Source organism: Lepidothrix coronata, unplaced genomic scaffold, assembly GCF_001604755.1.
Source record: "Lepidothrix coronata isolate B3197 unplaced genomic scaffold, Lepidothrix_coronata-1.0 Scaffold0, whole genome shotgun sequence".
In the NCBI taxonomy this organism is placed as follows: domain Eukaryota; kingdom Metazoa; phylum Chordata; class Aves; order Passeriformes; family Pipridae; genus Lepidothrix; species Lepidothrix coronata.
In genome coordinates, this window is record NW_016690180.1 from 10,157,693 (window position 1) to 10,172,832 (window position 15,140).

Below are 15,140 nucleotides of genomic sequence, written 5' to 3' on the forward strand. Positions count from 1 at the left end.
CTTAAATGCTAGTACTCCACTTCTGGATGCATTTTTCCCAGTTCTTGTTTGTTCCCATTTGGTCTCACTGAGCTGAAGTTCTGTCATCAGCCTCTTCCTGGTTGTTGGCAGCACCAGGAGAGAGATCCCGTGACTTTAAAAGTTTATTGCAGTGTCTGTTTCCTCCCACTGCCCAGCACTGACCCATAGAGCTCCCCACTGCCTTTGTATCAAAGGCAGAGGATACTAGTGTGTCTAGTTCCTTTTTCAGCTAATTACTTCTCCATCTTGATTATTTAGAGATTGATAAGCTGGTCTGTACGTCAAAGGCAGGACACTGTTGGAGTTAGTCTCACACTTTTGTTCCTTTTTCTCCCAAAAAAGTATTCTATTTAGCATGGAAATAGTAGTGCGTATATTGTACAGCAGTGTATACCGGACAAAGAGGTGGTGTGGTGCTGTATCAGCTTCAAGTAAACTGGGGATCTGAGCCAAAGGCTATTCAAATGTGTAAGAGGCTTTGGACATTACACTATTTCTAAATTTTGACTAAAATAAGGATTGGCTATTTGGCCACATCAGAAGTGTGCTTAAGCATGTGAGTGGTCTCACTGAAAGCAGTAGATTTAAAAATTGTGGATTTAAAAAATGAGATCGCTTCTGGATCTGTTCTGCTGTTGGACTTGTTGCTCAAAGTTTCCCAATGCTGCCACCTACAGAATAGGTTGACTACAGTTTTCAACAGAGCAAAGAAGACTTACAAAAATTACAAGATTGCACACAGTCAACCCTGGATACAGTTCTAAATTACCAATGTGCAGGCCTAAACAGATAAACCTGAAATCCTACCTGAGACAGGGATAAATTTGGGAAAAAATATAGAGCTTTAGATAAGAATTAGAAAGGGTCAAAACAACTAATTTACTTAAGAAGGATGCACAGGAAATCAAGGAAAGATAAGAGTTCCATGTGGAACTACAGATTTAAGAATAAAGAGGAGAAAATAAGGAGAGACAAGAAACATAAAGAGCTGCACTTTAGAGAGAATGTGACCAATAGAAAATACTAATTTATGAAAGAACATCTTCTCATGAAAACAACGTTTTGATACATAACACTCTACAATAGCCTACAGACATTTATACCTCTTGGCTGTAAGACCCCAGGCCTCGAGCTGTGAGCTCACTGAAGGAGTTTTATTTTAAAAATATACAAGGCTTAAAAAAATTCACCTGCTGAATTTATTAAAAGGGCCTTCAGTTCTTTTAATACCTTAGGAGAGCTCACAGGAAAAGATGCTGAACATGTTTCTCGGGAGGTGAAATAACACGCTTTTACTGGTAAACTTTAGAAAATAAGGGAACTTGGCAAAAGTTTAAAGGGCAACATTCAAACAAAATAAAGCATTTCACAAAGCAATTACTTAGCACATGCTAACCCATAAAACTTAGCAAAATCCAACCTTGTAAGTTACCAAAAATATCAAGAAAGGAGATTAAGAGAAGAAGTAAAGACAGAAAAAGAATTTTAGCTACCACCTTGTGTCTCATGCAAGTCCAGCTTCCACATGTCCAGAAGGTAGGGTGCAACCACACAATAGCTGCATGATGCTGGTTTTATTTGCTCTGTCCCCCTGTGGCCACCCCCCACCCCCAGATGGGGCTTCCAGTGTGCCAGCCATTCTGGAGCTGGGTTAGGGGCTCTGGGGTGTGGTGTGGGGCAGTGCTCCCAGTGTCCAGTGACTGGCAGTGTCTCACATTCACTCAAACATTTCTACCAAAGTGTGAAACAATGGGCAAAAATTAAAATTCAAAAACTGCCAAGTAGGTAAAATTAGCTGGAAAATATGCAAATGCCCCACATTTATTTTGAGATCGTACACACCTAATATGACTTTAAAACATCTTCCTTGTTTTCTGTCTATGACTTATTCAATATGGTTTTAAATTGCCACCTACACGCTTCTATGTATTGTGACTTTCCTTGTGAATGCAGTAACACATTTGGAACAGTTGCATTGTTATTATTGCAAAATCTTCCATCTATTCAGCTTATAGATCCTTACCCATTGTTTGAAAACCCCTTCATCTGGAGCAATTCTATCCCAACTCCCAAGATCCCCAGTAACTTATCTTCCTCTTTTTAGAACCTAGAGTGTTTTAAAGTAAAGCCCAGCTGTTTGGCAGACCCCTGGGGTCATTTCTAAAGGGGAAAACAGTCTTGCTAGGGTTGTTATACATAAGTGGATGGATAAGATTCATTCCTTAGTTGTTCTCTTTATTTTCATCCTTTCAAACTGTACCTTGGACCAGAATGTGAGAAAATTAGAACAGTCTGTCACGATCCTTTTCTTGTTTCTTCATGAGGCCAAAATCATTAAAATGTTGCCTCTTAGTAGATTCTTAACTCAGAAACTTGAGCAAAAGAGAGAAAAAAAGTTTATGAAACACTAAATTAACTTACATAGCACCATTTATATTGCTAATTAAAACAAAAAGAAAGAAAAAGAAAAAACAAAACCCCAAAATATTTGAATGCTGCAATCACTATAAAAAATACAGTAGTATCTCAAAGGCATTTTCAGGTTGCTTCAGCACTGACTAATCACCCGTGTAACTCTACATGGGCAGTTACAGCAGATACCCTCATAATGGCCTTAAGGGAAAGAAAGGGTCCTCTGTGGCTTTAAAGCACACTGCCACAGGTTATGGCATACAGCTCACCAGGCTCTGCTCTCATACCCCTCCTCTGTCAGTATCTGGTTTTTATTGCTCTTTCCACTCTCCTGTGCTTATGCCGTTTCTTCTCTTGAAGGTTTTGTTGCTAAGCAGCCTGAGTCCCGAGTCTGTGCTGGCACAGAAGGCTGCAGCAGAGATACCCCAGGAGGCCTCCTTTCACCCTACAACAACTTCCACTAACAGGCAGAAGATGCTGTTGTAGAGAGCAATGAAATGTAACAGACCTTTTCTCAGCTTTCACCTCTCTGCTAACAGAAACCAAAAGACACTAATGTTCAGAATTGAAGTACTCTGAGCTTGAGCAAAGCCTTAGACTTTGAATTAAAATGTATTGTAACCCTCTGCTAGCTTCAGCTATCAGGTAATTAATTATATGAGCAGTAACAAGGCCCAATACAAAGCAACTTCAGCCCCCACACAGCTTTACTTACCCTTCAAAAAAGCCTGGAAGCCAGAACAGCTTGCAGCATACAGAGCACCAGCAGCCATCTAAGACTGTTACCCAGCACCATACAACATGGCTGGCAGGGACAGACTGGGACCTCATGCATTAGAAATAAGGGTTGAAGGGTGTTTTATCCCTTCTTGCAGCTACCAGAAGTATCAGCAAGGAACCGCAACAGCAGCAAACAGCAACTACACTCAGGTAAAAACAGTTTCCACAGGTCACAACTGAGGCCAAGGAGTATGTAATAAAGTTTAAATCTCTTTCCCTTAAACCCAAAAATTCATCTTGCTATTAGAAATTTGTGTAGTGTGGGTTTCTCCTTTTCAGGTAATTTTGGAAGGGACAGAGAAGTATAGCCCCTTTCAAGGTCTTTGTAACAACCACAAGTTAGTAAGCACACGGGGTAGCCAAGGATTTTTTTCTGTGTTTGCCAGCAGATTTGTTTTAGCTACAGATAGGGAGAATAGCTGTTCTAATACTGTCTCCTGTAAGGAAACAACATCAGCTGACTCAGTGGGCATTCTGTTGCTTGTAGCACTAATATAGACCACATTAAGGTGCCATTTGAGTGTTCATTTATCACACCTTACCCCTCTAAAAATAAATGCATTCAGGGTGGCAGATTGCAGCTTAAGAGCTTCAAACTGGACATTAGGAAGAACTTTACTAGAACAGTAGTACAGCACTGGAACACATCCTTCATCCTTGAAGGCTTTCAAGACCTAGAAAAATCAACTGTCCTGCTACCCTGAGGCCAACATTAACTTTTTGCTTAGAGGAGATCTTTCAGGGTCTTTTGAAAACAAGGTTTACAGAGAATGTCACACAACTTCTTTTAGAGAAAGCTAGTGATCAATTTAGTCCATTTATCCAGCAGAACATTTTATTCTCATCAAGGACAAGGAAATATCAACCAACAACTCAATTAACATGACACAGATCAAACAAGCCCTGTTAAGCATTTTCTACTTAACATGTGAAAAAAGAGTCTAAAGATATCTGATGTGTCCAAATTGTTCACATTAAAACTTGAGCTCATCCTTTAACATAAGCTCAGCTGATGTTGCTCTTGTGTATAGCAAAAGGTGGAAATAGTTACCAGAACAGCGGTGTTTAACAAGTACTGAAGCACTGGAATTTAAACTGCATTTACTAGTGTGCTATTAGACTGTTTTCCTTGCATCTCTTCAGAGTCTCAGGCAGACTTGCAGAAAGCCACAGCAGAAAAACGAACTTCTCCTTTTTCACGTTCTGTAAATTGTCTGCAGATCTTAGCAGAATCCTTAGGGATAAAAAAAGGCAGCTGTTTAGACTAAGAAAATGGACTTGCTATAGAGAACAAGTCATTGCTGTTCCTCTCTGAGTCCCACCAACTAAGTTACAAGGTCTTTATAGCACCAGTGGATAAATACATTTAAGAGGTATCTAGCTCTGGCGGACAATACATTTAGTAGTTGTAAATTTGGTAGATTTAAGAAGCACAGACTTGTAGAGCAAGTAGGTACAGGCCACTATACACCAAATGCACACTTCTCACCCTTTTATAGGCCTTGCTTTCAGGGAAACAAGCAGCAAGGGAGAAGTCTTACCTTCAACAGCAAGTCATCCGAGCTTGTGCCATGGTTTACAGGAAATGGCATACGGCCATCTGTGAAAGAAAGCCTTATCACTCAGTACACTTAGTATTTCAGAATTAGCAGCACTGAGCACAGCGGGCCCAAACAAGTACACATGTGATGATACATATTTGGGAAGTCAGAACAAATTGTCAATACATAGTCTGAGATGGGGACTGAGTATTCTCAGCTCTACCAGCAAAGACATGCTTTACAAAAGAATTGAGTGCAACCCACCATCAGCTAAAATGTTCGAGTGAAGGTACAAACTGTGTATTGGCTCTGAGAGCCTCAGCAAACAATTTAAGCAGCACTGAGTATCTTGCCTAAGCCCCCAACGCTGCTGTGAAGCCTGAAGTAGGCCCAGTCCAACTGCAGAGTTAGCAGGATCTTACCCAATTCGTACAGGTGTCCATCCACATTGACAAACAGGATGAAGTGGAAGTTCAAACTGTTGTCCTCAACCTTAGAAGATACCATTAGTTACATTTGGAGATACCATTAGACACATTTGTTAGGCTGAAGCTAGTGCTGCAAACCCTACATGTGACTACAGAACAAAATAGACAACAACAGAGCAGTAGCAAAGGACTGAAAACTTAAGTTCAGCTGAAGAGATCTGTGGCAAGACCTCTACAAGGTCATGCACCCGAAATCCTAATGCAGAGTCACGTTTTCAATCTGGATCTGGACCCAAATTTTCAATCTATATTTAAGGAAGAAACCCTGAACAAGTAGTCATCCACGAGTCACTCATTTCTCTGTCTTCATGAAATATAACAGCCATCTGACAGATAAAAAAAAATTTTATTGCTCTACTACCTTTGTTAATCTCTTCCCCCAATATTTTACACATTCACATCTTACCCGACATTGTCCTTCTTGTGCAACCGAATTGTGGACTTCTTGTATAGCCTTAAGATAAAGCAGATACAGGTTACTACATCCTTAAGTGCTGGTAGCTGTCAGCAGTTTGCATAGTTTATATACCTTATTATTTGCAAAATGCTTAGCTCTCTCTTCAGGAGACAAATCAGCTGTTTCATCAAGAAACTTCTTCAGGGCAGACCCCTCATCTGCAAAAGATAATCAAAAATTTTATTCAGTATGTGTAAAGCATTGGTCACAGTTGAGATGCAGCCCACAGTAATCTTGTGGGCTTGTTGCACCAACTACAACTCATTGCATTCAGCCTGTAACTATCTCCTACACAAGCTTATTATTAACTACCACTTGAAGTAAGCTATTTATCCAGAAGCTATTAGTAACAATCTACACAACTAGAGTGTAGCACTTCAGGGTACTCTGGATGGTTGTCTTGAAAGTCACTTTCAAATGGGATGTAGCTTTTCTGATTTTCCCACTGCACATTTGGCAGAAGGGTTCAGTCCTGTTTTGAAGAAATTCAAGAAAGGTGCCAGCTGTAAGGACACATAAGTATCGAGTAACAGAATATGGGTAGATGAAATTGTCTCACTGCCTTCAAATGAAGGCAGCACTTGCTCATTGTGGGATTACTTTGGTTTTCCAGGACATAAATTAGTAGTGCAGTACAAATATGCACTAAGTTCTGGTCTTCCATGAAAGATGTGCTGCATCATTGCTTCACTCATCTAGAGTGTGTTATTACAGAGAATCTTTTCAAGAAGCAAAACTATGCTCATATGTTCACTATGCCTTCTGCATGTGTTTTCTTTGTATAAGACAAAATCCCACACCACACAAAGGGTTCAAGTTCTCTTGGAATAATGATAGTTGTATTTTGCAGATCTCCAGTCTTTGAACAACAAAATAATCCTTTTCTATAGGAAGCAAACCATCAAAACTATTATCTCAGCAGGAAAAGTCTAATTACAGACACTTATTATCTCTACAACTTCTCCAGAAAAAAGAAAACATGTTTTAAACTGATTTACAGGCTACTCTGAGCACATTTATTTACATTAGACATAGGTGGCATGAAGAACTCCATCTCTTCAGTTGACATCAAGACCAATGTCAACAACTACTTCTGAACACAGTACTTCCTGATTACAGACAGACTTTGGTCAGTCCTACTATGTGCCCTTTTCTTCTTGCATTGCTCACTAGGACAATACCTCTGCAGCTACCAAACACAAGTCAAAGGTTGAGTCCACATGCCCCCCCTCCAAGAGCTGAAAGACCCACTTACCAACTGAAGCAGTATGGCATGTCTTAACTTGCCTTGAATGAAAGCCCCATGCCTCCCAATAGCCCACATGCATTCAATCTTCTGTCGTAAAAGTGGAAATTCAAGCATTTCAGAACATTCATACTCACCAAGCTTCACTTTGTCCTTGTTATTAGCAACTGCATGTATCAGACCAATTGTCCCACAGGAATTGCTGACTGTTTGCTTCAGGAAATACACCTTGGAACTGATTTCTTGATCCTTTATTTTCTCAGTCTGTTGCTTCCTGAAGTTCTCATGCTGTAAACGTGTAACTGTTTTAAGCATTTCATTACAGTTGTATCTTTTTATTGTGTAAACTACAGATAAGTTGTGCAGGAGAATCAATACCAAGACTGGACAAGAAAGTCATCTTTGTGGCATAGGTCCAGTAAGCACCATGTCTAAACTGGATTCAGGCCAACACTTAATGGACTACCTGCGTGACTCAGTCATATCCAAAGGTACTGTACTTAGCCCTTCATCTGTTCTGTACACTGGAAATCGCTTGGGGTGGGGAACCATAGGCTCTTCGATATCATCCCTCAATTGCTTTGGTTCACTAAACAAGACTACTGACATGTCTCTGCAATAATGTGCCTTTGGACCTTCAGGTTACTCCCCTTCGTGAACCTCTTCCCACCAGAACAATGTATAAACAACTAAGATCCATTAGTACTGAAATGTTATAATCCTTCATTTAAAGAACCTGTTAAATATACTTTATTTCAAAGCCCATCTTCTGATTCACTTCCTTAGCATCAAGTGGACTGAATATATTAACCATAGAGAAGTAGTTTAGGCCTTTCTAGATCCAATGAGTCAGCACAGTAAAGGAATTGCTATTCTTCATGCTCAAGATCGGTCATGTTTTTTCCTCAGTCTGATATACAAAAGCAGTCTCACAGGAGCATTGGGATAGAATAAGAGGCCTTGTTTTGTTGCTCAGTTCATTATAGTTCAGGCAATTTGGAGACGGGAGCCATGCACAACATTGTCCACCTAAAGCCCCAGCGCAAGCCCCATCTACACCCAACCATCTGATGCTTGAGTGGATGACACAGACACACTCCTGGCAGCAGCCAGTGCTACCCGCGGCCAGTCCCCTCCCTTCCCCCGCGCGGGAGGGGACACCCACCTGCTCGGTGAGCGGGAACAGCAGCAGCAGCGCGCAGGCCGGGGTCGGCACGGCGCGAAGCGACTCATCCTCGAAGCCCAGCACGTCCACAAAGCGCCAGCCGGGACCCACCCCGAGGCGGGACAGCACCTGCACGGGGCACAGAGAGAGGTGGCCCGGCCGCGACACCCCCGTCCCCGCCCCGCCGCGCCCGGTGACACAGCACAACGCGCGGCGCCCCCTGCCGAGGGCGCGGGCTCAGCGCCGCTCCGCAGGTGCGGCCGCGCCCCGCGCAGCGGAGCCGCTCCGCGCCCATCCCGGCAGGGCGGGATGCCGAGGGATGGAGGCAGGCGCCGCTCCGCAGGTGCGGCCGCTCCCCAGCAGGGCGGAATGCCGAGGGATGGAGGCAGGCGNGATGGAGGCAGGCGCCGCTCCGCAGGTGCGGCCGCTCCCCAGCAGGGCGGAATGCCGAGGGATGGAGGCAGGCGCCGCTCCGCAGGTGCGGCCGCGCCCCGCGCAGCGGAGCCGCTCCGCGCCCATCCCGGCAGGGCGGGATGCCGAGGGATGGAGGCAGGCGGCGCTCCGCAGGTGCGGCCGCTCCCCAGCAGGACTAGATGCCAAGGGATGGAGGCAGGCGCCGCTCCGCAGGTGCGGCCGCGCCCCGCGCAGCGGTACCGCTCCGCACAGGGAGGGCGGGATGCCGAGGGATGGAGAAAGAAGGGGCGGCACCCGCCCGCCCGCGATAGTCCTGCGGCGGCGGCAACTCACTTTGTTCAGCATCTGGAAGACAATGCGGGGGGAGAAGCGTGAGTGCCAGTGAGAGACGGCGCCCCACCACCCGCCCCGCAGTCCCAGCCCCGTCTCCGCCGCCCCTCGCGCACCTCGGGGTTGATCTCCATCGGCTGCCAGGCCATGGCTGCAGGGCGGCAGGGAGCCGGGAAGAAGGCAGGCTGCGCCCCAAGCACGACGATGTCCCCGCGGCAGTTGCGCTGCCGAGCCGCTGGCGATGCTGGGGCGCGGAGCCGCCCACCCGGCTCTTATATAGGGGCGGGCTGGCCCACTGCGCGCGGCCGCGGGGGGAGAGGGAGGAGCAGGGCACGGCCGGGGCGGGGGGCGCGGAAGGCCCGCGGTGTGCGGGGCCGGGGGCAGCCCGGCCGGGGTGCGGGAGCCGGGTCACCTCCGAGGGAGCGGGGTGCGGCCGGCGGCGAGTGGACCCCGGCCCCCCGACGTTGATGTGGAGAAAGTGCTAGAAGCAAGCCGGCAGCGTGGGCAAGCAGCTGGCATCTCCCGGGGCAACAGGTTTCTCCTCCACCATCAGCCCAGCCCCTGGGCTCCGCTCATCCCAAATGCCCATGTCTACAGTTATGTGCCTGACCGCTCCTGATCATTAGACCCTGATGTCTGTGTGTTGCATGAAGTATACAATGGTTTTGATACTCAACAAAATCATTAAACACTTATTTTTAAATTTTCAGTATGATTATAAAACCATCATGAAAGTCTCCTGTCTGCTGATTGTATCTCTGCGGTTCGAACCAACCCCTGAACCAGTCCAATGAAGCTGGTTAAAAAATAGTGGGCTTTTTATCTTTTATTCATGACCTGACAGTTTCTGCGCACAATATCTTTGGACTAGAACATGTCTGAACAAGGAAACAAAACCAAACCTGCTCAAAATACTAGAAATCACGTGGACTCCAAACAGCCTTTCAGATTTTACTGGTAAACAGCCGGATGGGAGCCTTGTGGATAAGCGAGATGCTTCACAGTTGTCTTTCAAACAATGCAAATACTGAACAAAAGAGTCAGCTGAATGTCTGCAGTCTGTTTGGTTTTGATGACTTTCTTCCTTTAGTTTTCCATCCTGTTTCAGAACGATTTGGACCCCAGTGCAGCCAAATTTATAAGTGCCTGCCTGATTTCAAGCACATTTAAATTAATTTTAGATCTCTTGCACTGTAAGTTAGTGTGGAATCATTCACATCAAGTGGTTGTACACATACGCTTTTGAACTGAGATCTCTTCATCAACATTATTCAGTTTACAATGAACTCCTTGGGAAAGATGCTTACAGCTTAATCTTTGAAATATGGCCATAAAAGACTCAAGATGAGTTGTCACACTAGTTCAACCTGTAACGAGACTTAGTGAAGAAAAAAACAGGATACACGGAGGGTTTTGTATTTTATGGCCAAAGCTAGGATGTGTCCAGACAGAATAAAGCCTTGAGCAACCTGGGCTGATCTTGTAGCTGATCATGCTTTGAGCAGGAGGTTGGTCCAGAGATACGCTGAGAGCTGTTGCAACCTGAAGTGTCCCATGATCCTGTGATTCACAGTAAAGGGAAGAGCAGTACACATTGTTCAAACCCAAAGATTTTCAAGGAAGACAGGGGGAAGGTTCACAGTAAATGACAATATCATTTATTTCTTTTTTCTCCTTTACTGTAGCTGAAAACAGTCTCTGACACCTATAAGCAAGCTATAAATGGCCTGAAATATTTTATATATAGTATCTTTCACTATCTTTCCTTTTATGATCAACTCTTCATGCACTGTAAGATGCAAGGATACCAAAGGAACTTGAATGAACAGGTCTAATGCTAATGGTCCATGCTGGATATGCAGGAGAGATGGCATGCAGCTCCTCTGAGAGGATGGCAAACAGTTGTGCAAGTGTAATTTTAGTCTCTGCATGCCATGAGCAGCATACAGGAAGTGAGGAGTGTTTCTATGGGGGAATCTGCCAAATCTATCAATACATTACTTTTAAAGTTAACAGTAAGTGTAACAGTATGACACTGCTAAACAACTGCTACTGTTGCATAAAGATGTCTGTCTCCAGAAAGTTACATAAAAAGTGGATGCTGGGTCTTACGCAGTCTCCATGTACCTCCTTGCAAAGATGAAGTCTCTGGAACATCTTTCTTCAGAGCAGATAGGTGTACCTAGCACATTTAACCTAATTCATTCCTACTACTGCAATAAAATTGAAACTCACTTGAAAAAGTGACTGGACATACTTGTAAACTTTCTGCACAGTCCAAATGTAATAGTAGTACTTGTGGTATTCAACACTGTGGATGGATAAAGGTTTTGCTCAGATGTTTAATCTAGAAAGTGTGTACTGAGGAATCTTTGCTATATGTATGATCTTTTGGCAGATTTCTTTCTCTTAATAGGACTTGGTGTCAGTACTTAACTTCTCACCATGTTCCAGTTGAAGGTTTACATAAGGAAGAACTAGACCTATAGGTAAGGGATGTTCCTGAGTTCAGAGGATCTCCTAATAAAAGCACCTATAACAAGCCTGTAGTGAAGGAGGCAAAGCTGGCCTTAGACAATGCAGAGCTCCTGAAATGGAAGCTGAGGTTGTAAACTATTCTTCAGAAAATAATTTTCCTAATGCCCTGCCAAAATCCGATCCCTGAGGCACTCCAAGTCCACATCTTCTCTGCAGTGTCCACACCTGCCTAGCAAACACACTGTGCCTTTCTTAAATTTCTTATAATGACTCACTTCCCAAAAGAAGGATTCCAAACCCATTCCTGGAAACCTCCTTAATTCCCTACTCTCTACCTTCAAAACAAGCAATTATTGTCCATAGCTGGCTGACGGTGCCAAGGGCAGCAGGATGCAGGTATATGGTGGTGTGTGGGAAACAACTGGTTGGTAGGCCTTGAATTTGAACAGTTGCAGCCCTGAAGTTGTAAAGAATGTAAACAATCTAGGATGGGAAAGTAGAAAAGGAGGAAAACTGCTGTAAATATCAGGTGCTGTTTTTGAGATTTGCCAGCACGCGAAGAACTGTCAACCACCTATCAAAAGACGAGTTTAGGCGCGTGAACAGAAGTACCTGACCAATGAAATATAATATGCTTGCGCGTGGACAGAGAAAAAGAATATAAATCTAAGCTTAATGTAAATAAAGTTGCCGCGTGTGTTTTTCCTACTGAATTGCTGTCTGGGTGTATTCCTTTCCGTCGGCAGCAATGCAGGTGCTGGAGCCACAGGAATCTATTACTGGATGTCACCATTCTCCTGGTAACTGCCCATTTGCATTTACCCTACAGTGAGTGGAAAGTATTTGAGAAAACTGTGCTGACTTACTGTAAGTACCTCTGCTGGCCTGGGGGTAAATCCTGCTGGAGGTAAATTCTGAAGTTAGACAGCTCAGTTTTACCATAGCAGTGTGCTCGAGAGGCTGACTTACACAGAAATGCAGCATCCTTGAAGGGTTGCTAGGACTACACTTGAGAATGTTGGTGTGGTGCCACGCTCCCTTTGGCATGCCTCCTGCTGTGAGTGTCCTTGGAGCTGTAAGCTTTGTGGCTCTCAACCCTAAGGGTTAAAGGCAGCTCTGGGCTGAGGTTGAGGCCCAGATGAGAAAACTATGGAGAGAACAAATGTGTCCCTGGAGCTGTAGGATTGTGGCTCTCCAAATCCTAACTCTAACCCTGCTTTTGTCACAGATCCAAACCACAGTATTATGACAGGCGCTATGGAGAAAACTAACTTCATCCCAGCCAGAACCTGTACACTGTGTCACAAGATACCAAACATAAAACATGACAAACATGTGAGTCCACTGTAGGGACAGTGGGCATCTGGGATCTGTGTAAGACAGTAACATACCCCCTTCTCTTCTGGTAAATTTTCTGGAGCACAGCAGCAATTCCTGCATGAGAGTACCCCAACCTTTAGTTAGAAGATCAGAGGGATCAATAGGCCAGGCAAGTGAGTGCTTTTATAGAAGGTCTGGGTCCATAAAAGATTTGAGCAGGAAGAGAGATGTGTTTGTTTCTGAACTGCAGCCAGGTTAATTGAAATACTTATGTGAGGAATCTTGGTGAGTTTTGGTGACTCTGCAGCCCAGCATGTGGGGCAGTCCAAGTCCAGTCACACTCAACACCTGCCTGTCAGCAGCTGCTCTCCAGGTCCATGGGCGAGGAGTTCTAGGCTGATATCTCAAATGTCAAGCAGGAGTCTGGAAAGTGAAAGAAATTCAAAGCAGCTCAGAGCTGAGTTGGGAAATAGGGGAAAAAACCCCAAATCTTTCTTTACTTCATGTAAAGGTTGGAAAAGTTATGTTCTTATATTCCCATGTCCACGAGAAGCGTATGTTTTGGCTAGGAGATGTAATAATTAAGGGCTGCTGAGGTGGAGACATGTTGAAGGATGTGAACTCAGGGTCTGACCTGTGATGAAGACCAGCTGGAAAGGGGTAACAGAAGCAATGCAGTTAAAAGGGTCAGGCTGAGAAAAGGGGCTGCTCTGCCAAGGACTGACTTTGCGTGTATTGACTGCTAGCAGTGACTCTGCAATTGCTCTGAACTACAGCCAAGTTCACCAGCATGTAAAGAACAAGCTCTACAGAATGCAATGACTCTTCTGGAAGTCTGTAGGTAGAAGTGTTAAACTGCTAAAATGTAGCTTCGAAGGCTTGTCTTGAGTCTCAGTTCTGAAGAGTGTGGCCATGGTTTTCTTGATTTCAGATCTGTCTGGCAGGATGCTTATGACTCTTCACTTCATTCCTCTGCAAAATCATGTCCACCCAAATGGTGATGTATCTATCAGAGGCACAGTGATAACATGCTTTGTTTCACAGTAGAAGTAGGACAAACAGAGAGCGAATCCTTTCTCTTTTCAAAAGAAAGGCAGGCATTGTTGTCAAGGATCTCTTAGTTTCCAGTGAAATGATATCTGGTTTTAAAGATATGAAAGCTTGCAAGGCTTGTCTCAATGGATAAGAAAGACAGTATATTGGCACCTGGGCAATTGGCATGTGTCTCCTTCCCTTAAATGCTTTCTTTGGTGATGTTAGCAGTCCATGCTTTTTACTGTCTAGGCAGGAAAAATTGATCTTTCTAGTCCTGTAGAAGAGAACAATTCCTCCTTCTTTTCTGTCTTTGTTTTGTTGACTTAAGCATTCTTAGGATTAGTGCTTTTATCCAGAGAGGTAAAATATACATTTCAAGAGGACCTCATTCTGTGCAATGTTTTAGCATAATACTTGTAATAGCTAATAATAATAAATTCTAATTTTGATGTAGTACTTGGATGATCCATGATAGGGACTTACATACCTACTTACATTTTCATCCAGTGAATGCTTCCCTCAGGTTAACAGGCACAAGACAAAACAAGATGAGCCATGTGATTTAAACTACTGGTTGTGAGACTTAAATAGCAGCACTTGACTCTTGTAATACACTCTCTAGTACAACACTGTGCCTCTTCCCAAGTGCTGTGTTGGGAAGACATTCACGTCTACTCTGGGACGGCTGGAAGAGTTTACCTTAGATAGGCTGTTTCTTGTGAAACAAAATAACAGACTGCTCCAAATCAGGTCAGGAGCACTAGCCACTCTTAAGCTGGAGGAGGGTAAGGAGCGGGGAGGTGGGGGGAGGGGGGGAAAAGAGAAGAGAGACGTCAGTCAGTTCAAAGGATATCAAGACAGTGACTCACTAGTACTTTTACACTGGTAGAGATGTACTTCCTCAGATCTATGGGGTGCTGAGGGAAAGGCACAGGCCACCTCCCAAACACCTCTTTTTGTCACTGGTCTCCATCCTCAAGAATTAAAAAACCTTTTCAGGGAAAGTACAGAATATATGCCTTAGAGAGCTGCTGAGGAGGGATCTAACTTCTGGACCAAGTCTGTTGTCACCTGCAGTCTCTTTATGTGCTAGCATAGTTTTGTTGTTTCTTGAAGGATTGTGAGAAGAAAATGAAGAAATTGGCTTGCCTGCTGTTGGATGGAGAAGTGAGAGGTATGACTCTGCCAGAAGGGCAAAGGCTTTTGTGTCTGTTGAAGAAAAAAAAGCTGGGGGGGGGCAGGCTTATCCAGCTTGCATGACAACAGAGGAACCTGTAGACAAGGACTCTGGTGTGAAGGGGTTTTCTGTGAAATCTTGTAACTCCTCCAATTCAGCAGAACAAACCATCTTACACTTTGTCCTGGACATGAGTTTATCTTTTTTTGCAAGGAAGGAAAAGGGGACCAATAGTGATGAATAGGGATGGGCAGATGTAAAAGGCATTTCTTCATT

The 15,140-nt window shown here is 44.2% G+C and overlaps 1 protein-coding gene across 1 annotated transcript; it reads right to left on the reverse strand.

Annotated features, from left to right (window-relative positions):
- Positions 1–4,026: 4,026 nt before the first annotated feature.
- On the reverse strand, positions 4,027–9,103 carry UCHL1 (ubiquitin C-terminal hydrolase L1). Its single transcript, XM_017804845.1, has 9 exons — positions 8,971–9,103; positions 8,858–8,869; positions 8,111–8,239; positions 7,083–7,233; positions 5,772–5,857; positions 5,649–5,696; positions 5,177–5,246; positions 4,755–4,813; positions 4,027–4,447 (listed from the first exon to the last, which is right to left on the reverse strand). The coding sequence occupies exons 1-9, from the start codon at positions 9,001–9,003 to the stop codon at positions 4,361–4,363; spliced, it is 675 nt and encodes a 224-aa protein (XP_017660334.1). The 5' UTR covers positions 9,004–9,103; the 3' UTR covers positions 4,027–4,360.
- Between the last annotated feature and the right edge of the window lie 6,037 nt (positions 9,104–15,140).

Excerpts from the sequence above, each read along its gene's own strand:
- UCHL1 (XM_017804845.1), bottom strand. The coding sequence starts at position 9,003 with ATGGCCTGGCAGCCGATGGAGATCAACCCCGAG. Across the intron at positions 7,234-8,110 it reads TGTTCCCGCTCACCGAGCAG|CATGAGAACTTCAGGAAGCA; the intron begins GTGGGTGTCCCC and ends ACACGTTTACAG. Across the intron at positions 5,697-5,771 it reads AGCATTTTGCAAATAATAAG|GCTATACAAGAAGTCCACAA; the intron begins GTATATAAACTA and ends CTTTATCTTAAG.